This window comes from Procambarus clarkii, chromosome 48 (assembly GCF_040958095.1).
Source record: "Procambarus clarkii isolate CNS0578487 chromosome 48, FALCON_Pclarkii_2.0, whole genome shotgun sequence".
NCBI lineage: Eukaryota > Metazoa > Arthropoda > Malacostraca > Decapoda > Cambaridae > Procambarus > Procambarus clarkii.
The window spans coordinates 32,932,873-32,957,647 of record NC_091197.1 but is presented as its reverse complement, the minus strand read 5'-3'; the positions used below and the strand labels follow the sequence as shown (position 1 = coordinate 32,957,647).

The window sequence follows — 24,775 nt, the reverse complement described above, 5'->3', positions numbered from 1 at the left end:
CTGGGATGCTCTTGGATGCAGGTTCGAATCCTCGTCAAGGCCCTTGTGGATTTGTTCATAAAGGCAAAGTCGCACCCGAGGCCAGAAATTATGCAGAACCCCGATAATAGGGGAACATGACCCCAACATGACAGAGAAGTCCCGTCCCCGAGAAAAGGGGGTAGAAACAGAAACGTACCCACCAATAGGACGGAACCAAACGGACCCGAAGGGACAAGGATCTGAACCCGGGGAGGGGCCAATGCCCAACAACTTGTACGCAAAAGGTGAAAGGAAAAACCCCACTCCATGTAACCGCAAGCCCCGCTCAGAGGGTAGAAAACCCCGGCGGGGTCCAAGGGGGCCTGAAGCCCCCCCCCACCCCCAAGTCACCCCCTCCACTACCCTGGGAGCCTTCACAGCAGGCCCTGGGGCTGAGTCGTCCCCCCAAAGCCCCAGCCTCACAATAAAAAGCCGGACAGCCAGAAAATTACTAAGGAAGAGAGCCCACTGGCAGACTCGTACAATTCTGCTGGAGGAACAGGCTCAAATGCCTCCGTCGCTATCCCGGAAGTGGAAACCTTCAAGACCCCTCCCCCTCCGAGTCTCAAGACCATCGAATCCCCGCCCCGACCCCGAACCCACAGATGGAAAGGATCCGGATACTGTATAGGGAGGAAAGGAAAGGGGGGCAACCAGACGAAATCACAACAGGGGAAAGACAAGGGGACAAGGAAGGAACAAAACCGAAGCAACGAACCCCCCCGAGCCCTGTCACAACAACCAAAACGGGGCAGCCTCGGGGTTTCTGGGAGAGCAAACAACCTAGCACGTTGAAATCACCTGAACCCAATGTGCAATGCCCTTGCTGCCTGCACCCGCATAGTCAGCATAAGACCGGGTAACCGAGTCACAAACTAGCAACAAAACTCACAGGACTTTGGGTCGAAGGTGCCACCGACCCTACAGGCAGCAGACGGAGGCAAAAACAATGAGTCACCCTGAGACAAGGGGACAAAGCAACCCTCGGAAGTCGCACAAAGTGAGGGGGCACTCAGGGGTCACATCCATCGGACCCACGTGTCCCCATGGGGATTCCCAGGGTCCTGAGATGGAACTCAAGCTCAGGGAAGCCCAGGCAGGGTACTGCTAACCAGTGCCCAAGTCTACCAAACAACCTTCTAGGAACTGAACCCCCTGGGACGTGTACACTCACGGGGACCTAGCAGGGGGGAACCACCGGAAGAAGGAAGAGATCTCAGTACACAGGGGGCAAGAACAAGGCAGACCCTTCCCCCCCCACCAGGCAGGCAAACAAAAAGAAAAAGAATACCCCGCAAGAGGACAGCGTACCCAGGCGGAACAGAGCCGGCCGCTATGATTGGTGAAAACAAGCTGCCCAGTACCCTGCGCCCCTACCAGTGCAAACTGCCCCCTCCCCCCCCACTCTTAAGGTGAACAAGGGGAGACGGAACACCCAAGCATACAAAGGGCGGCCGAAAACCAAGCAGTAAACAGCCTAGCAGAGGCAGAACCCAAGGAACTTGTGGAAGGTTGCCCCAAGAGTAGTACTCTACTCAGCACCTTGGGAACGAAACCCTACGCGCAGCCTGAGTACTGAAGAATCACTCCTGGCTCACGCACCACCTAGAAGAAAGTCACCACACACAAGGTACAGTGCTGAAATAACCACTGGAGCCGGAGCACACAACTGGTGCCTATAGCATCAGTCTCAGAACTGAGAGGTGGATTGCCAGCGCTGGGGTCCGCGGCGACGTGTGACAGTCATACTCGTTTGCCCGTTTCAGTTTGGGGAGTTCTATCCAATTGTTCGGCTTTTCGTCTCAATTTTCACCAGAATAGGGGTTAGTTTTTGGGACGCTTACCTCTCTGGGGCCTGACCCGGTCGATGGCAGACATAGAATGCTTCCAGCCACACAGGGGTTTCTATAGGCCATTGCTCCTTGTGCCTCTTCTGAGGGGGCCAGGTTACTGGTATGTGGTCCCCGGTAGGCCCGCAAAATGACTGATGCCAAAGTCAGACATTAGCATATCAGCCTGGATAGCTCCAGGGAGCCAACAGGGCTCCTCCCAGAAAATTATATTTTCTTTTGGTTTGTATCCTGGATATTACTAAACAGATACACCATGTCTGCGGCATCACCTTCCAGCCAGTGCATGTGCTTGGAACCATTGTCACCGTACAACACACGGTGTCTGTGGCATCACCCTCCTGTTAGCCCTCCTTGATAGCTGGTTGGTATGGGCTCTCAGCCAGTCCGCGTGTCTGCTCTCCAGGGATTTGGTTCTTTCCAGCTTGCCGAGTTCGGGTTCCTGGTGAAGTAGAGGAAGTTTCGTCTGTTTCCCTCTTGGTTGGGTATTGTGTGGAACACTCGGATTACTTGTCTCTCCCTCCAGAGATACTGCTGCGGCTGCTATCCCACCTTCAGCTGTTTTTGGAGGGCTCCCAGGTCACTCAGTGGTTGCTAGAGAGTTTGTACGGGAGCCTATACTTTGCCATGTTGGTATACCTGCTGGGCCGGGTTTGGCTTTGTCGGCTGTTAGGTTCCTTCAGGGACGTCCCTTCTTCCTCTCTCATTATCACTGGGTTCGGCCTCCAGGTGCCTTGCATCGCCTGTTGCGTTGCCGGCTTTCTCTTCGGGTTTTTCAGGGTTCAGTGCCTTGGCGCCAACCCAAGCCCTCGCGCGATGTGTTCACGGACGTGTTGTCTCTTGGCTGAGGGCTTTGTGACCAGTTTCTCACCATGCCAGCCAGGGATGGTGGGGTTTGTCCTTCCATCGGGCTCACAGAATGGTGCCGGAGTTCGCGGCAGTTTGGTTTTCCCTTCAGAGGGTTCGCGTCGCTTGGGGTTCCATGATATGGCTCCATTCAAACTGCTATCTGGTGGTTCCTTGTCTGAGCCATGGGGGTTCTCTTCAGTCCTTAACTCTTTGGGGCTGGTCGCTTCCAGTGACTGCTGGATGCAGGGTTTATCTCTCCCTGCAGTTCATATCCAGGGAGTGTCTGGCATCCTGGCGGACGGTCTGTCTCGTTCATTTCCCTGTCCACAGAATAGACGGTCGACACCGTCTCTTTCAGTTGGCTCTGCCGGACGTACGGGCGCCCAGAGGTGGACCTGTCGGCGTGGTCTCAGCATTTCCCGATATATGTGGCACCCTACCCTGATTGCGACACCATCGCAGTGAATGCCTTTTGGTAGGACTGCTTGAGGTGGGGTTACCTGTACCTCTTCCTCCTGGTCCAGCTGTTGCTTCGGGTCCTAGCTCGGTTGGAGACTTATCAAGGGGAGAGTAACCCTGTTGGCCCCTTGGTGGCCGGCCCAGCCTTAATTGCAGGTGCTTCTTGCTCGGTGTCTGAACCCGAGATGTTTTCCACGGCTCCGCCTCTTTCAGCAGATAGGATCGCTCCGGTACATGGCTGGTTCTGACTCCTCCTTCCGCTTCATTGATGGTGTCCCACATGCAAGCTTCATCTTGGCGACAGTATGAAGTCCTGGCGTTCTTTTTGCCATTTCCTTTCTATTCGTAGGTTGTCTTCTATTTCTGATCGAGTTGTCTTGTCCTTTCTATCTCTATTTTTTCAGGACTGTCATTTGATGCCTAATACTGTTGCCTTATTGTGCAGCACTGGCAGAGCTGCTTCAGCTTGTGTTCAGGGTGGATGTCACTTTGACCCTGTTCTGTAAGCTTTCTCGTGCTTTTTTTCACCTCCAGCCTGCTCGTGCGCTGCCTGAGCCATCCTGGTCCTTGGACAGGGTGCTCTCTTTTCTCTCCTCACAGTTTGTGGTTGGCCTCTTCGGTTCAAGATTCTTTCTTCAAGGGTCTTTTTCTGTCTACACTGGCCTCTGGGGGTTGGGTGGGTGAGCTTCAAGCTCTCCTCCGGCACAGAGGTTTCTGCTCCTTTAGTCTTGGTGGTCGGTTTGTGCGGTGGCAGCCTTCTCCTTCTTTTCTGGTGAAGAACAAGACAGCAGCTTTCTGGAAGGGTCCTTGGGTCATTGATGCTGGTTGGTCAGGCCGGGGGTTTATCATGTGTTGTGATCGGTTGCAGCTCTTCGGCGTTATTTGTGTGCCTCATCCTCTGTGACCGGGGACGGGCTTTGGGATGATCTGGTTTCCCCTCGTTCCCTGTTCCAGGGTGTGGGTCTCCCAGGTCGTATGAAGTGTTATTAAAGTCTAGCCAGCTTGCGGTCTATCCTCTTGCCCATGACGTTCGTAAGTTTGCTGCTTTTGCTGCCATGTCTGGAAACATGTTATGGACTGAAATTCGGGCGTGGGGATTTTGGAAGTCGAATAGGGTCCTGGGCGCGCGTTATCTTGTCATTGTTCCTGCTCCTAGTCGTTCGTTTGTGGCTTTGGGTTGCAGGTTGCAGCCAGTTGTCACGACTTCGAGTTGATGCGCGAGTGGCGGCAGCCTCCCGGGTAAGTCCCCCTTTACTTATCTTTGGTTAGGTAGCCCCAGGGAATCGAAGGGGCTCCCAACAGAAAACCAGCGTTGTTACATTCAACGCTATTTTCTGTGTGATCCCTGGAGCCCAAATACATGGAGGGTTTCCATAGACTATTGCTCCCTTTGCCTCTCAGAAGGGGCCAGGTTCTGGCTCATGGTTCCCAGTAGGCTGAACTCCAATCGACTTATGCCCTTGACTAATATAACATGTATCAGCCTAATAGCTCCATGGAGTCTCAGGGACTTACCCAAAATATGGCATTTCATTAAATGAACAAATTCACAAGGGCCGTGACGAGGATTCGAACCTGCATCCGGGAGCATCCCAGACACTGCCTTAATCGACTGAGCTACGACAGGGTTAAAAGAGTTGAAACCGAAGTTCTACTGAACTTACTGGATCCCGTAGCCTCTCCGAGGCACAAACCAGGGTTTTACACAACTCCCCCTTGCACCCGAACTATGTCAATAGGCCGTTCTCTCTCTTCGCCCTTGCATCATTACACACAGAGATCACACTAACGTGATGCATCAAATGAACAAATCCACAAGGGCCGTGACGAGGATTCGAACCTGGGTCCGGGAGGTTCGAATCCTTGTCACGGCCCTTGTGGATTTGTTCATTTGATGCAATCACGTTAGTGTGATCTCTGTGTGTGGCATTTCATTACATTCAACGCTTTTCTTTTTCTGGGGAAGCCCCTTCGGTTCCCCGGAGCTTACTAGGCTGATGTGCTAATATCAGGCTTTGGCATCCGTCATGTGTATGGAGTTTTGTAGGCCTACCGGGAACCACGAGCCAGAACCTGGCCCCCTCAGAGAGGCATGGGAAGCAATGGCCTATAGAAACCCCCATGTGGTTGGAAGCATTCTATGTCTGCAATCGACCGGGTCAGGCACCCAGAAAGGTAAGCATCCCATAACAAACCCCTATTCTGGTGAAAATATTGCTACCAAAAGCAGAACAAGTATATAGAACTCCCCTAAAAAAAACGAGCAAACGAGCATGTCACACGTCGCCACACCGCTGTCTGTGCAGCTCCCCCCTTCCTGGGGGGGGGGGGGGGAGCCCAAGACCCCCTATGCCGGCTGTCCACCTATCAGTTCTTAGGCTGATGCTAGAGGCTAAGGTCGTGTGCTCTGACGCGCGTGCCTCCCCCCCCCCCCTCCGATTTAGGGAGCTTACCTCCTGGATTATGCCTCATTGATGGATCCGTCTTCGTCCTCAAAAAGGGTCCGTTAAAAGGATGCTTTCTGGGTCCGTTACTTGGTTCCGAAGTCGTCCTGGCTGGTGGACTGTCCTGTCTTTGCTTTGGAGGCTTGGCATTCCTTCTGCCTTTCCCACACGCTTGAGTGACGTGAGGCTGCGACGGTGGTTCAGGTTTTCCTGGGGGGCGACCTGGAGCACCTCAGTGAGTGCTTGTTTGCCCCTGCCCTTCCCCGGGAAGTGGGCGTAGTGCAGCTCCATGTTCAAGTTCCCTCCCTCTCGACTGCGCAGGTTGCTGAAGACATGCACGCCCGTGGCCTTTTGACATCGGCCTTGCGTCTCATTCCCTCCTGGAGCTGTCTTCGGACTGGCTTGAGGAGGATGTAGGAGCGCTTACTTTGTACCTCCAACTTTGAAGCAATGTTACTATTAGTAACTTTGAAACACTAATTTTGCATGTAAGTACATAGTACCACACCTGTTATCAAGAAATGGAGAAGGGAGGAGAATGCGTTCTTCCCTACAATAATAGAACATGGTTATATATCTGTCTAGTACTACATGTATTCTCTCACCGTACCATTTTCTCTGTGTCCTACTCCACTGTACTGTTCCAATATTCTTATATTTTGTTTTCTGTTCAATTGAATGTTATATTCTAGTACACAGTGCTTTCATATTCCTTTTAATTATAATAAAATAGCACTATTTTCATGTATTTCATATCCATTAAAAATGTTCATTTTAATGCTAGGACATTTTATGTATGGTCCAAAGATTGACTATTTCTAGGTGTTTGGTACTTTACACATGCATGGAGAAACCCTAACACATGAAACTCGTGGTGCTAAATTCAACTTAGTGTCCTGGACTCTGTATTCATAAATGTACATTTTATTGGCTGTAAATATTTTTGTACACTGCCTATTCCTTACACTAGGAAAGAGCTGTATTCACTTGATGAATCAGGTGCCACAGTGTGTGTTGTACCACAGGTGAGTGGTGGGCCTCCACCAACACCATTCACTTGATGAATCAGGCGCCGCGGTGTGTGTTGTACCACAGGTGAGTGGTGGGCCTCCACCAACACCATTCACTTGATGAATCAGGCGCCGCGGTGTGTGTTGTACCACAGGCGAGTGGTGGCCCTCCACCAACACCATTCACTTGATGAATCAGGCGCCGCGGTGTGTGTTGTACCACAGGTGAGTGGTGGGCCTCCACCAACACCATTCACTTGATGAATCAGGCGCCGCGGTGTGTGTTGTACCACAGGTGAGTGGTGGCCCTCCACCAACACCATTCACTTGATGAATCAGGCGCCGCGGTGTGTGTTGTACCACAGGTGAGTGGTGGCCCTCCACCAACACCATTCACTTGATGAATCAGGTGCCGCGGTGTGTGTTGTACCACAGGCGAGTGGTGGCCCTCCACCAACACCATTCACTTGATGAATCAGGCGCCGCGGTGTGTGTTGTACCACAGGTGAGTGGTGGCCCTCCACCAACACCATTCACTTGATGAATCAGGCGCCGCGGTGTGTGTTGTACCACAGGCGAGTGGTGGCCCTCCACCAACACCATTCACTTGATGAATCAGGCGCCGCGGTGTGTGTTGTACCACAGGCGAGTGGTGGCCCTCCACCAACACCCATTCACTTGATGAATCAGGCGCCGCGGTGTGTGTTGTACCACAGGCGAGTGGTGGCCCTCCACCAACACCATTCACTTGATGAATCAGGCGCCGCGGTGTGTGTTGTACCACAGACGAGTGGTGGGCCTCCACCAACACCATTCACTTGATGAATCAGGCGCCGCAGTGTGTGTTGTACCACAGACGAGTGGTGGCCCTCCACCAACACCCATTCACTTGATGAATCAGGCGCCGCGGTGTGTGTTGTACCACAGGTGAGTGGTGGCCCTCCACCAACACCATTCACTTGATGAATCAGGCGCCGCGGTGTGTGTTGTACCACAGGTGAGTGGTGGCCTCCACCAACACCCATTCACTTGATGAATCAGGCGCCGCGGTGTGTGTTGTACCACAGACGAGTGGTGGCCTCCACCAACACCCATTCACTTGATGAATCAGGCGCCGCGGTGTGTGTTGTACCACAGACGAGTGGTGGCCTCCACCAACACCATTCACATGATGAATCAGGCACCGCAGTGTGTGTTGTACCACAGACGAGTGGTGGCCCTCCACCAACACGCAGTTTCTTATCTTTGCTTCAACTGTTCAACATTGTTTTCTTCCTGCTCCTTTTCAGTGGTACTAAGGATCATTGCTGGTTATTAGCCCATCCTCCAGTTTAAATAGTACCTAAAGTAACGAGGTGGACTGTTGTACACACAGGTACATACTCGAAGACTCGGAACTTTAATTTCTCTTGCCAATACAAATGTATGATAAATTTGAATGAACTCTTAATGTTGTTGTTGTCAAATGGTTACGTATGCTACAATATGGGTTACCTATATTTAAAAATTGTTTTCTTTATTCAACAGACAATCATACAATGTAAATTTGGAGGTACGGATAGAGGGCACATCAACTGTATCCATTAACTCGCTAGACCTGAAGAATCCATATTTCCGTTATACAGGAGTTGCTCCTCAGCCACCTCCAGGCAACAATTCAGTTTCTCCATCGGAATCCTATTGGGGCACAGTTGATGCTCAAGGTGCCAAGCAAGGTAAGAAACAACAATGGTAAAAAGGTCTAACAGTTCCAGTTTGGTCACTTAAATTTCAAAACATATTTACATAAAATGCAGAGTAAATTAGAAAATTTGACTTGCAACTCTGGCCCTAAAATATCTTGCAAACAAAGCCATTCATTTATTATTTGCACGGTCTTGCTTTACTAGTTAGAGCTTCCTGAGCTCTGACTTTCTTTCTGAGTTCTGACTGGAGCTTTTCCTCCAGTCTACTACCGTATCCTTTTTAGTTACTCCATTTTTTTATTTACACCGTTTTTAATGATTTAAAATAATGGCCTTCTTGAGGTTATCTTGAAATGATTTCGGAGCTTTAGTGTCCCCGCGGCTCGGTCCTCGACCAGGCCTCCATTCTCAGGAAGCAGCCCGTGACAGCTGACTAACACCCAGGTACCTTTTTACTGCTAGGTAACAGGGGCATAGGGTGAAAGAAACTCTGCCCATTGTTTCTCGCCGGCGCCTGGGATCGAACCCAGGACCACAGGATCACAAGTCCAGCGTGCTGTCCGCTCGGCCGACCGGCTGCCTTTTCTATTTTCTGCTGGCATAAAAATTCTTTAGTATCTCTGTATTTCCTTAGATATTTTTTTGTTATTTCTCCTCTCCCTCTTCTGTTTTCCAGTGTGATAATTGCCATTATATCTTGTCTTTCTTTATGTTTCTAAAACAGTTGTGTAATGTCATGCTGGCTATAACCCTCTAACTGCATACATTAAATTAGGTCAATTTCCTGATGTACATAAAACGAAAAATACTTTTCCTTTTCTGTGAAGAGCTCCTCCAGCTCCCCGGATCTATTCTGGGCTGAGATGCATATATTAGACAGTTCCTCATTGTACATACAGCTCCTCGTGCCCCTCAGAGAGGCACGAGGAGCAATGACCTATAGAAACCCCCAGTTGGTTGGAAGCATTCTATTTCTGCCATCTACCAGGTTAGGCACCCAGAAAGGTGGGCATCCAAAACAAACTACAGCTGGTTAAAAATTGCGACCGAAAGCCGAAATAGCAAGCAAAACTCCCCAAGTTGAAAACAAGCAAACACGCATTTTGTCACCACCGCCGCTGCGCCTCTTGTTTGCACAGCTCCCTGCTTCTAGAAGGGGAAAGGGGTGGGGGAGAACCCCCCCCCCCCAGACCTGCTATCCAACTGCAGTTCAGAGGCTGATGTGTTGAATGGTGGTCGTTCGACTCTGACTCCATTCTTTGAGCAGTGCTATGCCTCGTGGTGGTGTGCTGCTGTGTGGTCGTGTGCGAGCCAGGTATAATTCAAGACGTACTGGGGCTGCATGCATCTAGGGGGGGTTACCTTCCCTAGGTGCCCTGTAAGTACTGCCCTTGCTGTTTATGGTTACCTTCCACAAACTGTACGGGAACTACCTCCGCTGGGTTCTTTTGCTGCTCAGTGATTGTCTGCCCGTGGGGTTGGCTGGGGCTTTTTTGCTACTGTTTGACCTTGGGTAGGAGGTAGTATTGTCACTGGGAAGGGCGCAAGGTACTGTGCAGCTGTCTTTAATACGCATAGTGGCCGGTTCTGTTCCTCCTGGAGACGTATTTTTGCAGGGATTTTCTTTTGCTTTTCTTTTGTTTGCCTGATGGGGGTCTGCTTTGTGTGGCTACAGGACTACTTGTATTATTTTGGTAGCCCTCTCCTAGTCCCCCTGTGCTTGCACACATTGCAGAGGTTCAGTTTTTAGTTTGCTTGGTAGCTCTGGGATTAATGGTTAGCAGTACCTTGCCTGGGCTTCCATTAGCAGTCAGCCAAATGGCCCTGGGCACCCCCGTTGAGGGGGTGCCCAGGGCCATTGGTCCGATGGTCCGATGTAGGAGATCTCTGAGTCCCACCTCACTTTGTGCGAGTTTGAAGGTTGCTCTGTCCCCTTGTCTCAGGGTGATACTCGCCGTCTTTGCCTCCGCCATGCTGCCTGGTGGGTCAATGACACCTTTGACCCGGAGTCCTGCGAGTTGTGTTCCTTGCTTGTACTCTAATTCACCCAGTCCACTGATATTAATATTCGGGTGAAGGCAGCTTCAGCTTTGCATGCACAGTTTAGGTTGCTGTAACACGCGAGGTTGGTTTTCTTTCTGGATGCCCCACAACTGTCCTGCTTTGGTTATTAGGACCCGGACTTGTGTTAGTCGCCTCAACCATGGTTTCGTCTATGTCCCCTTGTCCTTCCCCTCTTGTGGTTCATCCTGCTCCCGGCTCCCAAACGTCTGAGGGTTTCGGAGTCGGGGCAGGGTTGTTTTCTTGGTGGTGAGACAAGCAGCTTCGGGGACTGCCCCTTCCAGATTGGCGGTGGAGGCATTTGAGCCTGTTTCTCCTGCCGGGGCTTATGGGTTGCGCCAGCGGGGCCACTTCATCCCTGCTATTTGATGGATTTCTCTCCAGAGGCAGAGGGTTTGGAGGACAGCTCGGCCCCAGGTCCTGACGTGGAGGATTCCGGGGCTGGGGAGGAGTTGACTTGGGGGCTTGGGCCCCGTTTGACCCCGCTTGGGTGTTGGTACCCTCGGCGCGGGGCTTGTTGTTATGTACGAGTTTGAGTACGTAACTACGTACATACGAGTACGTACCTCCCTGTATGAGTTTGATATGCGTTCAATTCCTCCCCGGGTTCAGTTCCGGGTTCCTTTGGGTTCCTCAGTTTCCTCCTCCTGGAGGATTTCGGCATCCCGATGAGGGAGGTGCAGGAGGCTCTTGTGGCTTACCTCCAGCAAGACCCTGAATTATGCCTTGATAATGGGTCCTTCATCTTTTTGAGTTTGGTTCTTCTTTTTCCTTACTGGATGTGTTACGAGGTTGCAGAGTCTTCCTGGTTGGCAGACTGCCGTTTCTTTTTGTTGGGGCGTGGCATGGGTTCTGTCGGACCTGCATGCTTGAGTGGCGGGAGTTTACCAAGGTTGTTAAGGTTTCCCTGGGGGTGAGTTTGAGCACCTCAATCCGTGCTTGTTCATCTGTGCTTCCTCTTGATATTGGTCAGGTGTAGTTTTATGTGCAGGTTCCTCCCTTTCAGTGTCCCTCGTGGCCTATGATTTGCATGCCCGTGGGCATTTGGCTTCGATCTTTCACTTCTTTTCCTTGCTGGAGCTGTCATAGGACTGGCTCGAGGAGGATGTGGAGGAGCTAGGTTCCGGGCCTGCATCTGATGTCGGGCATAGTCAGCCTTACTGAAATTGTTTGTGCCTATTCTGAAGGAAGCGGTGTCTCTATTCTTTGTTTCACGCCTCGCGTGCCGGCAAGCAGTGCTTGTCCACTGTTTGGAATTCGCTTGGGCTCTGGCTCTTAGTTTTTCATCTCCTTTTTGCCCGTTGCTCTTTGCAGAGTCTGCGGTGGTGCATTTTCTGCAGGCCTGGTTGATACCTGGTTGATGGGGTTCTGGGAGTTCTTCTACTCCCCAAGTTCTTCTACTCCGAGGCCAGGCTTGACTTGTGAGAGTTTGGTCCACTAGGCTGTTGCTTGGAGCGGCCCGCAGGCCCACATACCCACCACAGCCCGGTTGGTCCGGCACTCCTTGGAGGAATAAATCTAGTTTCCTCTTGAAGATGTCCACGGTTGTTCCGGCAATATTTCTTATGCTTGCTGGGAGGACGTTGAACAACCGCTGACCTCTGATGTTTATACAGTGTTCTCTGATTGTGCCTATGGCACCTCTGCTCTTCACTTTCCTCCAACAGGCGGATTTGTCTAGTTGCCGGCCTGTGTCAGACTTGTTGGTTCTCAGGGGAGGATGGGGGGGGGGACATGGTGGTTCTGCCCAGAATGATTGTGCTAGGGCTAGGAATCCCTTCGGTCATCATAAGCCAGTTGTGCCAGATTCAGGGCCGGCCCATCCTGCGAAGCTGTCGGCATCTGGTTGGCGCAGTGATCGCTCTGAGCATTGGTCGCGCTCTCATAAGGGTCGTTGGCCTGTTTGAGATTGTGGGGGGTGGCTCATACTGTTTGCTCTCGCCTGGTCCCACAATTCGTGGGCGTTTCGGATCGTTTCCTCCGGCTTGCGGTGGCATTGGGTGGCTTCTCCTCCTTTAGGGGGTTTTGGGCTGGCAGGGCAGGCCTCTTTCACTGTGCTCTGTCTGGTCATCCTGGAGTGGGTACGCTTGGGCGTGGCCGCCTGTCTCTTCATAGGTTGTCTTCAATTTCTGATCGGGTTGTTTTTGTTTGAAACTTTTGATCCAGTTTTCCTCCTTCCCTGTAAGTGGGTGCGGGTCTCCCAGGTCGTCCGCAAGGTTATTAAGGCTAGCCAGCCTGCAATCTATCCCCATGCCCATAATGATCGTAAGTTCGTTGCTCTTGATGCCATCTTTGGCAACATGTCCTAGGGTGACATTTGGGTGCGGGGTTTTTGGCGGTCGAACAGGGTCTTGGCTGCGCTCTACCTCGTGAACGTTCCGGAGCCTAGTCGGGCCTGTGTCGCTTTGGGTCGGCGGTTGCAGCCAGTTGTCTTGACTTCGGGTTGAGGAGTGAGCAGCAACCGCCTCCCGGGTAAGTCCCCTCTACTTTTCCTCTGGGTAGTTAGCTCCGGGGAGCCGACAGGGCTCCCCCAGAAAACCAGCGTTGAATGTAATGAAACGCCATTTTTGGGGTGAGACCCGGAGGCTTCTCGGCAACCCTCCCTTCTCCCCGGTCGGCGGTTTTCCGCGTGTTTTGTTGTCCAACCTCAGAACTGATGTGTGGATGGCCGGCACTGGGGTCTGGGGCTCTCCATTCCCCCTCCCAGGGAGGGGGGACCTGCACAGAGGCTCGGCGACGTGTGACGTCCTGCTCGTTTGCTCAATTCTTTTTTTGGAGTTCTATCCACTTGATTGGCTTTATGTAGCAATTTTCACCAGAATAGGGGTTTGTTTTGGAATGCTTACCTTTCCCCTTGCCTCTCTGAGGGGGGGCAAGGTTCTGGCTCGTAGTCCCCGGTAGGCCCACAGAACTCCATAGACTGATGCCAAAGTCTGACATTAGCATATCAGCCTGGATAGCTCCAGGGAGCCTCCGGGTCTCTCACCCAGAAAATGGCATTTCATTATATTCAACGCTTTTTTTCTGATTGCTAAAATGAAAGCTAAGGCTTTCAGTATTTTTTCCAATATAGCAAATGATTGCCAGAGGTTTCTAATGTTGAATGATGTCCATATAGAAATATTTGGGACTTGCGAATATATATATGGGCACAGTAAATATGCTGCAGGAGATAGGTGCAGAGGCGTAAATTGCTTGAGGGGTGACAGGAGCAGTTAGAGGGTTATTGTATAGTGGCATATCCAAATCCCAGATCCCTCTAAGTATCTTGACAGATTATGCTACCAGTTGCCAGTCCAAAATTGTGATTTTCTGGAAGGGCCAAATGGTGGCTCCCTGTTGCTAGCAATACTGGGTGGGATAAAAATACTGTCTTGCTTTTTCTCTTAATCAATATCTCACTTATTTTTTTAACATGATACAAAAAGTTGATAAAAAATTTGCACTTAAAGTTACATCAGCCCTTGCGAGTCTTTAACCTCCATCCTGCGCGACTTTTATTGTGACATTCTGGTGGTGTGTGGAAATTGAAGCGTTATATTATTAAATCCCTTTCCTGAACATATACAGGTAAAATTCAATATAAAAAACAACTTACTTTGGCTGTGGCAACATGGAGAAGATGCAGTGTGACATGACCAATACATGTTCACCCGTGAAGGAAGCTCCCAGAGGCGGTCGCATGGGCGATTCAAGACTCGCAAGTTGCCACAAATATATTTTCATTAATTTTTCAATGCATTTTCAATGTTTTCTAATTACTTTTTTTATTGTATTTGATGCACATTTGTGTTGTTTACAATATGTACACCGCAGAACGTTCATAATGTTCCAAGGAACTGTGATCCATGTGTCACTAATGTGTATATGAAAATGTTTGTCACAATATTACTATGTACACTCTCACACTACACAGCCACACACTGTATTCCATATTCAGTACTTCGAAGGTGAGTGATAATCAAAGAAGCAGTCCATGGTACACAGCACAGCTTTGCACTCGATGCACCAGATACACACAGATTTTCGCTTCCCGTTTCTTCGTTGTGTGCTTGCAAACAATGCACTCACACACACCTTTGGCTTTGGTTCCTGTAGGTGGTATGTAGTCAAGCTTGTGAAGTGTAAGGTAGTCTAGAAAAGATTAAAGGTAAACATCAGTGACAAAATTCTGTCCTGGTACAAAATAATGGCAAAATTTTTGTCTGATATGACTGAACACTTTTCACACTTTCAAATGTTGATAATTTCTATCAACATTTGTAATGTTTTCAAAGTGTAGGCACAGTTGAAATATCAGAAACCTGTCTTGTGACATGTACTTGTTGAACGTTGAACACAGGGCTTGGAACAGTGCTATCTTTGTTCCAATAATCCTGTATTACCTGTACGTGTTTCATGGAATGTTTCATAAGCAGACACAGAGCTAAGAACACGTACAATTGAGCCACAGTGGTGTCCTTCCATCGTGTCATACGTGAAGCAGGTAATAAGCCACCTGCAATAAGTTGCAGTTGCTATGCATACCTGTTGGTTTTGTCAACAAGATGTTGCATGAATGGCTCTCTAACATAAGCTATAAAATATTCACTTGCAATAATATCTTTACCGGTATATGGGAAAGTGGGTGCAATCTGCATACCCCATGTGGCATTCCGACCCACGTGGGTCGGAATGCTCTACTGTATACCCCACTTGATGTTTCATTACATTCAATGCTGGGTTGTTGTAGGATAAGGGTGATCCAACAGGAACAACTAAACACCGGTGAATATTACGTTTCAGAGAAGTCTTCCAGTGAAATATATGCTGTACTAGGTGAAGACTAAGTGATGCGGAAGATACAGTTAGGTGTTGAGTGGCCAGGACATGAGTAAGGAAGAAAGAAAAATAGCAAAGAGAACTAGTCAGGAGAAGCAAAGGAAAATGCAAAGAGGGACAGGAAATGGAGTTGGGAAGGAACAAGAAGCGAGACCAGGGTAGGAGGAGGGTAATTGGGCACAGCAATAAATTCAGTCTACTCACACTAATAAGGAACGAGCCGGGGGAATGTGTAATTACCTAAGTGTGGTTACAAGATGAGAACTACTCTCATGGTGTCCCATCTTCCCAGTACTCTTTGTCATATAACGCTTTGAAACTACTGACGGTTTTGGCCTCCACCACCTTCTCACTTAGTTTGTTCCAACTGTCTACCACTATGTTTGCAAAATGAAATTGTACAGTATAATATATCTTTTGCACCTTGTTTTCTTAGCTTGAATCTGTGTTCTCTTGTTCGTGAAGTTGCTGGGTTCCGGAATTCCTCTTTGCCAATTCGGTCTATTCCTGTTAGTATTTTGTAAGTGGTGATCATATCACCTCTCTTTCTTCTATCTTCTAGTTTTGGCATGTTTAACGCCTCTAGTCTCTCCTCGAAACTCTTGTTTTTCAGTTTCAGAAGCCATTTTGTAGCATGCCTTTGCACCTTTCCCAGTTTCTTTATGTGCTTCGTGAGATTTGGGCACCATACAACTGCTGCAAATTCCAGTTTTGGTCTCACAAAAGTCATGAACAGTTTCTTTAGTATTTCACCAGCCATATAATTAAAAGCAAGTCTCAAGTTGAAAAGCAATGCATACACTCCTCTCACAATGTTCTTTGTGTGTTTCACTGGCGACAGTTTACTATCCAAAACCATCCCCAGGTCGCCTTCTTTATTAAAGTTCTGTGTTCCTTTCCACATAATTTGTAAGTTGTGTGAGGTCTATCTTCTCCGAATCCGCATTCCATAACATGGCATTTATGCACATTGAATTTCGTTTGCCACTTGACACTCCAAGCACTTGTTTTATCTAGATCAATTTGAAGGACATTACAATCGTCTGCGTCTCCAATTTTACCCAGTAGCTTAGCATCATCCGTAAACATGTTCATATAATTCTGTATTCCTTCTGTTCTAGTCTTGGAGGTAACCGGGCAGCTGGCTCGGGGAGCCAACGAGAGCACCCGCCAGAAATATGGGTTTCATTACAAGTATTGATGGATTTATTTGGAAAAGTTAGTTACTACTCTTGACAAACTTATTTTCCTTGCAGCAGTTAACATGGTGAATGGTATAACAGTGAATGGTCTTGGAGAAGTAGCACTGGACCAAGGAACCTCTCTCATCACCCTTGGTAACTTGCATTCTCATACTTTACTATTCTTATCACATCCTTAGCATTTCAGTTTTTGAGAAGTTCATTTTCAAATGTTACATTTTATAGAAAACATTAAAGTGCAAAGGTTAGAAGATAACTCGGGCATTTATTGAGTGTCCAAATATGATCACACATTTTCTTGAGATACGAGAAGCTGCATTTTCTCTTTGAGTTATTGAGAAAGTGCAGTTAGCCAATCAGTGAAAGTACTGACCTTTTTTTAATGAAAATAACACATTAATGATTAACAGTCTAAATAATTTGTCACGGAGGAACCGAGACTGAACTTCTTTCTTAATGATACTGCATGTTGTTAAGCCTGTTGCTAAGTATATGTAATGCATGTCAACACTTCCTGAAGTTTCTCAGAGCAAGAGTATGAAAGGTAAGATATGAACATTAAAGTCAAATTATTAGCCTTGAGAGCCAGAGCCCTTTTTATGGTATGGCAGCTTTGTGTTTTAGCAACTCTTTGGGTTTTTATATATTTGATCTATTTCTGCTAATATGACTGCTATTTTCATTATGGGATGTGTGTTGTGAATGTTGTTGTCTGTGCACATGTCTCTACATCAATGTAGACTTGCGTATGAACAGGCAAGAGCATCCTCTTCTTGTAGACGCATTTACTGTTTTGTTTTCTTGCCATTATTATATCAAATGCATCTTGTGATTTGCCATTATTATATCAAATGCATCTTGTGATTTGCCATTATTATATCAAATGCATCTTGTGATTTATCCACTATTGTTTACCAATCCATACAATTACATATGATTATCTAAAAATACCAGATATCAAAATATTTTGTATAAAGTTCACTGAATGGTAATCCACATTAATTAACATTTACTATTCATTATTCTTTAGTGCTGTATTCAGGCTTGACTAGATAATCGTTTGTTTTCTCGGTTTTCAGTGGTTTCTGGGAGATATCTTTAGGAAGTTTATGTGCATCACATTGAACCTTTCTGCATTTATTTAGAAAATCTAATTAAAAGTGCTTATTTTAACCACATCTAGTAGTTTCTTGGTGGCCAATCTTAGTATTAATTAAAACCTTGTTGGGCAGGTGTGATCTCAACAAATATCTTGACAATAAATGTAGTTGTATAAACATTTCATCAAAGGAGGATGTGATTCCATTTCAATTAAATTCACTTTCAATTATGAAAGTTTTTTAATAAAAGTAATTACTGAAACCAGCAACTTTATGAACAGTAGGACACAGATTCAAGCTAAGGAAATGAAGGTGCCAGAAAAATATTAGAAAGTTTTATTTTGCAAGCATAGTGGTAGATGGTTGGAACAAACTATATGAGGTGGTGGTGGAGGCCAGAACCGGCAGTACTGTAGTTTCAAAGCGTTATACGACAAAGAGTACAATGGACACCAGGAGCATAGCTCTCATCCTGTAACTACACTTGGGTAATTACAGGGCCTGATGCCAGGGTGTTTTCCCAGGAGTCTCGGGTTATACTGGTGCACTTGGGAGCTTTGCCCTAGTCATTTGTTTAAATTTCTAGAAATGTTTCATTCTAGAACTGCATCTCCTGGCAGGATCCTTGTTTTTTGTTTTCTCCACGGCTATTATTTTTTTATCTAATGGCCTAGGCTTTGTGCCAAATGGTGCGTAAAGTTTGATAATGATAAAATGAATATTTGACTTTTTTTCTGGGGGGAGCCCCTACGGCTCCCTGGAGCTTATCGGGCTAATGTGTGTTATGTTAGACCGGGACATTAGCTATGGAGTTCAGACCTACCAGGGACCAGCGCCAGAACCTGGCCCCTTCAGAGAGGTTTCAGGGAGCAATGGCCCTGGAAAACCCCATATGGTTGGGGGTTTTCCTTATCTGCCATCGACCGGGGTTAGGCACCCAGAAAGGTAGGCGTAACAAAACAAACCCCACATGGTAAAAAACTACAACAAAAACCGAACAGAGAGGTAGAAAACTCCCTACAATCCCAAGGAAAACAATCAAACAATCAATTTACTGCCGCGCCGGTCGTCCGCGCAGCCCTCCCCTCCCCGGGAGGGGGAGGGGGGGGGCCCCGGACCTCACCGCGCCGGCTGCCGTCAGTTCGCAAGCTAGTGTCAACCGGGATAGACGCTTCTCTGGCCTCAAATTCCTTGGCGGTGTTTGCCTCGTGTGGCGTTCTCTGCTGTTGTTGTGGTGTGCGGTGGCCAGGAGTACTTCATCAGTGCCGGGGCTGCATGCGTCTAGGGCTTCCTTCCCTAGGCGCCCTGTGAGTACTGCCCTTGCGTGTCAGGGTTATCTTCTCTGGGGCGTTCGGGAACCGCTCCCGTAGAGGTTTTTGCTGCTCGGCATTTGCCTCGCCCTTGGAGCCAGCTGGGGCTTGGGGCCCTTGTTTGGCCTTGGGTAGGGAGTGGTTTTGTGCTGGTTAGGGCGTCAAGGTGTTGCGCGGCCTGCCACCTAAGCGGCGACCGGTTCCTGTTGCTCTGGGGACGGTGTACTTTTGCGGGGTTTTTCTTTTGTTTTGTTTTTGGTTGCCTGGTGGAGGTGCTGCTTCGTGGGCCCATAGTTCCCCTGGTATTGTTTTGGTGGTCCTCTGCTAGGCCCCCGTGCTTGTACACGTCCCAGGGGTTTTCAGTATTATCATTTACCCGTGTTTTGTTTGGGTTTCTTAACCGGTTTGCAACACCTTGCCTGGGCTTCCCGTAGTTGCTACCCTACGGGCCCTGGAAACCCCTGTCGGGGCTCGGGGACCCATGGAGGCGTCTCCCGAGTTCCAGCCTGCCTTGTGCGGGTTTGAAGGTTGCAGTGTGCCCTTGTCTCAGGGTGACAGTCACCTGTTTTGCCTCCGTCATGCTGCCTGTTGGGTCAATGACACCTTTGACCCGGAGTCTTGCGAGTCCTGTTCTCTGCTTGTGCTCAGGTTTTACTCTGAGGATGTTCCTATTAGAGTACAGGCATCATCAGCGTTGCATGTTAGATTTAGGTTATTGCAACGCGCTAGGTCGGTTTCCCGCCTGGATGCCCCGAGGCTGCCCCGTTTTGGTTTTAGGGACCCTGACCTGGGGGCGTTGATTGCTATGGCTTTGACTCCTACGCCCTGTGGTTCTTCCTGCACCACCCCCCCTGTGTCCGGCTCCGAAACGTATGCGGCTTTCGGCCTTGGCACAGGATTTAGTTGGTGGAGAGACTCGGGCTGCTTCGGGGGCTGCCCCATCCGGGTCGGGGACGGAGGCATTTGAGCCGGTTCCTCCTGCCGAGGCTTCTGGGTCCCACCAGCAGGCCCCCTTGTCTGCCTTTCCCTTGGACTCTACCTTTTCTTCAGGGGTAGAGGGTTTGGAGGACGGCTCTGCCCCGGGTCCCGACGTAAGGGATCCTGGGGCTGGGGAGGAGTCGGCCTGGGGGCCTTGGGCCCCCTGTGACCCCGCTTGGGTGCTTTTGCCTTCCCCACGGGGTTTATTGTTGCAGGGGGAGGGGTTTTCTTATCCTCCCTCCCTGTATGAGTATGATTTGGGTTCGGCTCCTCCCCGTGTTCGGTTCCGGGCGCCTTTGGGTACCTCGGCTCCGTCTTTACAGGGGTTTGCTACTTCCCGTCTCTCCGCGAAGGTGGCTCGGGAAGCTCTTGCTGCATACCTCTTGCGAGACCCGGGTTATGCCTCCCCAATGGATCCGTCCTCGTTTGAGTCCGGTTCTTCTTCCCGTTTTTGGGTACGTTTGGAGGTTCCGGGGTCTTCCTGGCTAGCAGACTGCCCTTTCTTTGCGTTGGGGGCGTGGCATGGGTTCTGTCGGACCCGCACGCTTGATTGGCGCGAGACTGCTACTTTTATGCAGGTTTACCTGGGGGGCGAGTTTGAGCACCTTAATGCGTGCTTATTCGCTCCTGTGCTTTCTCGGGATGTTGGCCTTTTCCAGCTTCACGTGCAGGTTCCTCAGCTTTCGGCTTCATTGGTTGCGGAGGAGTTGCGCTCCCGTGGGCATTTGGCTTCGGTCTTGCGTTTCTTTTCCCTTCTCGAGCTCTCTTCTGCTTGGCTCGAGGAGGATGTGGGAGCGTTGGCTGAAGGGCCTTCGTCCGGGGCGCTTTCTTCAGCAGCTAGGGCGTCGGCTGCACTGTTGAAGCTCTTTGCGCCCATCCTGAAGGAAGCGGTGTCTCTGTTTTTTGCTTCTCGCCTCGCGTGCCGTCAGGCTGTGCTCGCCCTCTCTTTGGATTCCGCTTGGGCCCTGGCTCTTAGGTTTTCGTCTCCTTTTTGTCCGTTGCTGTTTGCAGAGTCTGCGGTGTCCCAGTTTCTGCATGCGGCTTCGGCTAGTTGTTGTCCTATGGCGGACTTGTTGATTCTCCGGAGCAGTCGTTCTCGGCAGTTTCGGAGGGGTCGTGCCAGGGTTTCGGTTTCCGCTGGTCGAGGTGGGCCTTTGGTGCCGGTTTCTGAGCCGTTGTTCCCTTTGGGGCCAGCGTCGTCTGGGCGGCGCAGTGTTCGCCCTGTTCGACGGTTGGGTTCTCGTGCGGGGCGTCGGCCCTTTCGCGGTTTGCCCCGTTGACGGGGCGCTGGGGGGGAGGCTCGCTCTGTTTGCCCACGCTTGGTCCCACGATTTGTGGGCCTTTTCGGTCGTGTCATCCGGCCTGCGGTGGCGTTGGGCGACTCGTCCTCCTTTGGGGGGTTCGGGGCTAACAGGGCAGGTCTCTTCTCCTGCGCTTCGTCAAGTCATCTTGGAGTGGGTGCGCTTGGGCGTGGTCGAACCGACTACGTCCCTCAGGTGGGTTTCCCGCCTGTTTCCAGTGCCGAAACGGGACTGTGCGGATCTGAGGTTCATTCTGGACTTGTCCCGTCTGAACCCCTGGATTCCTTGCCCCTCCTTTCGGATGACTACTCTGTCTCAGGTCCGGCTTCTGTTGGAGCCGGGTGCCTGGATGGTGTCCCTGGACCTAAAGGACGCGTATTGGCACGTTCCTATTCATCCGGGGTTCAGGGACTGGTTAGGCTTCGTGGTAGGGCGTCACGCTTACCGTTTTCGATGCCTACCTTTTGGCCTGAATCTGGCACCTCGCGTTTTCACGCGTCTGACCCCGAGTTGTGGTGACCCGTCTGCGTCTTCTACGGATTCGGGTTTTGGCCTACCTCGACGACTGGCTGGTGTGGGCTCCCAGTCGGTCAGCTTGTCTGCTCGCCAGGGATTTGGTTCTTTCCCAGCTCGCCAGGTTCGGGTTCCTGGTGAACTGGAGGAAGTCCCATCTGGTTCCGTCCCAGGTTCGGACCTGGCTGGGTCTTGTTTGGGATTCTCGGACCGCTTCCTTGTCTCTACCTCCGGTGGCGTTGCGGCGGCTGCGGGACCGCCGTTTGCTGTTTCTGAGAGTGTCCCGGGTCACTCGGCGGTTGCTCGAGCGGTTGTGCGGGAGTCTGAACTTCGCCATGCTAGTCTACCCGCCGGGTCGGGTTTGGCTTCGGCGTCTGTTTTGGTTCCTTCGGGGACGTCCTTTCCGCCTCTCTCGCGATCGTTGGGTTCGCCCTCCGGGGGTCTTATGTCGGTTGCTGCGTCACCGTCTTCCTCTTCGGATTTTTCGGGGTTCGGTGCCTTGGCGCCTTCCCGAGCCCTCGCTCGATGTGTTCACGGACGCGTCGTCTCTCGGCTGGGGCTTTGTGACCAGTGCTCACCAGGCAGGCCAGGGACGGTGGGGTCCGTCCTTCCATCGGGCTCACAGCACGGTTCGGGAGTTCGCGGCTGTCTGGTTCGCGCTTCGGAGGGTTCGGGTCGCTCGGGGATCGACCATTCGCCTCCATTCGGACTGTTCTCCGGTGGTTCATTGCCTGAACTGCGGGGGTTCTCTTCGGTCCTTGGCTCTTTGGGGTTGGTCCCTTCGAGTGGTTCGTCTGCTGGATTCTCGGGGTTTGGCTCTCCGTGCGGTTCACGTCCGGGGAGTGTCCAACGTTCTGGCGGACGGTCTGTCTCGCTTCCTTCCCCTGTCCACGGAATGGACGGTCGACGACGACTCGTTTCGTTGGATCTGCCAGACGTACGGTCTCCCAGATGTGGACCTCTTCGCGTCGGCGTGGTCCCGGCGTCTCCCTCTATATGTGACGCCCTTCCCCGACTGCGAGGCGTTCGCGGTGGATGCTTTTCGGCAGGACTGGTCGAGGTGGGGTTACCTGTACCTTTTTCCTCCGGTCCAGCTGTTGCTTCGGGTTCTGGTTCGGTTAGAGACATTCCCGGGGAGAGTAGTCCTCGTGGCCCCTTGGTGGCCGGCCCAGCCTTGGTTTCCGGTGCTTCTGGCTCGGTGCCCGAACCCGGGACGTTTCCCGCGGCTCCGCCTCTTTCAGCAGGTCGGCCCGATCCGGTACGGGGCTGGTTCGACCTTCTCCTCTGCTCTTCGCGTCTGGTCTTTTTGACGCGGGTGTATCACCATTTCTATGGTGATCAGGTGGCTTCTTTGATGGTGTCCCACCTGAGAGCTTCGTCTAGGCGACAGTATGAAGTTTCCTGGCGTTCCTTTCGCCATTTTCTGGCTCTTCGTAGGTTGTCTTTTCTCTCGGATCGGGTTGTTTTGTCCTTCCTTACTTGGCTTTTTCAGGACCGTCATTTGATGCCTAATACTGTCGCCTCGTATCGTGCGGCGCTGGCGGAGCCGCTCCAGCTCGCTTTCGGGGTGGACGTCACATCCGCCCCGTTTCGTAAGCTTTCCCGTGCTATGTTTCACCTCCGGCCTGCTCATGCGCCGCCTGAGCCGTCCTGGTCCTTGGACAGGGTGCTCTCCTATCTTTCCTCTCCTCGGTTTGTGGTGGCCCCTTCGGTTCCTGATTGTTTTTCCAAGGCTTTGTTTTTGTTGGCATTGGCCTCTGGGGGCCGGGTAGGAGAGCTTCATGCTCTCCTCCGGCGCAGGGGTTACTGCTCTTTTGGTCCTGGGGGTAGGTTTGTCCGTTTGCAGCCTTCTCCGTCCTTTCTGGCAAAGAACGAGACGGCTGCTTTCCGGAGGGGTCCGTGGGTCATTGATGCTTGGTTGGTTCGGCCGGGGGTGCATCATGTGTTGTGTCCTGTTGCTGCACTTCGCCGTTACCTGCGCGCTTCGGCCGGAGTGGCTGGGGATGCGCTTTGGGTTGATCCGGTTTCCCTCGTTCCCTGTTCCAGGGCTCGGGTCTCCCAGGTTGTCCGCAGGGTTATTAAATCTAGCCAGCCTGCGGTCTATCCTCGCGCCCATGACGTTAGGAAGTTTGCGGCTTTGGCTGCCGTGTTTGGTAATATGTCTTGGGCTCATATTCGGGCGCGTGGATTTTGGAAGTCGAACAGGGTCCTGGCCGCCCGTTATTTGGTGAATGTCCCTGCTCCTCGTCGTTCTTGTGTTGCTTTGGGTCGCAGGTTGCAGCCAGTTGTCTCGACTTCGAGTTGAGGAGTTTGTGGCCACCGCCTCCCGGGTAAGTCCCATTTTTCCTTCTCTTTGGGTATGTAGCTCCAGGGAGCCGTAGGGGCTCCCCCCAGAAAACCAGCGTTGAATGTAATGAAACGCCATTTTCTGGGTGAGCCCCGGAGGCTCCCTGGTTACCCTCCCTCCCATCCGGTCGGCGGGATTTTTCGCGTTGGTTGAAGCCTAGTTTCCGAACTGACGGCAGCCGGCGCGGTGAGGTCCGGGCCCCCCCCCCCCCCTCCCCCTCCCGGGGAGGGGAGGGCTGCGCGGACGACCGGCGCGGCAGTAAATTGATTGTTTGATTGTTTTCCTTGGGATTGTAGGGAGTTTTCTACCTCTTTGTTCGGTTTTTGTTGTAGTTTTTTACCATGTGGGGTTTGTTTTGTTACGCCTACCTTTCTGGGTGCCTAACCCCGGTCGATGGCAGATAAGGAAAACCCCCAACCATATGGGGTTTTCCAGGGCCATTGCTCCCTGAAACCTCTCTGAAGGGGCCAGGTTCTGGCGCTGGTCCCTGGTAGGTCTGAACTCCATAGCTAATGTCCCGGTCTAACATAACACACATTAGCCCGATAAGCTCCAGGGAGCCTCCGGGGCTCGCCCAGAAAATGGCGTTTCATTACATTCAACGCTGGTTTTTTTTTTACTGGATTTAGGTATCCGTGGTAGCAGTACTGTAAGATTACTCTTTATCGTCTTTTTTTTCTCACGTTTTGCAGTGTTTGCTAATGTGTGTGAGCGGTGGTGCAAGAAATATCTATATTGTTATTAGGCCATGTCTGTAAGTAGTAGATTTCTTAACCATTTTAACAATTTGGAGGAGGGCGAGACCTTGAGCAATATCTATGAAA

General features: G+C 50.7%; 1 protein-coding gene across 11 annotated transcripts in view; it reads left to right on the top strand.

Annotated features, from left to right (window-relative positions):
• The window catches only part of Art4 (arginine methyltransferase 4), a 227,514-nt gene that overhangs the window by 106,915 nt on the left and 95,824 nt on the right, over positions 1-24,775 (top strand). For 7 of the 11 annotated variants that reach the window (XR_011222360.1, XR_011222362.1, XR_011222361.1 and 4 more), the window contains exons 10-11: positions 8,161-8,348; positions 16,457-16,537. Coding sequence is in view for 6 of the 11 variants with exons in the window: in XM_069302679.1 (XP_069158780.1) it covers positions 8,161-8,348; positions 16,457-16,537 (269 nt within the window). In the remaining 5 variants the exon portion in view is untranslated. The remainder of the gene's footprint in view (positions 1-8,160; positions 8,349-16,456; positions 16,538-24,775) is intronic. The other 4 variants (XR_011222364.1, XR_011222363.1, XM_069302680.1 and 1 more) reach the window with 1 other exon arrangement.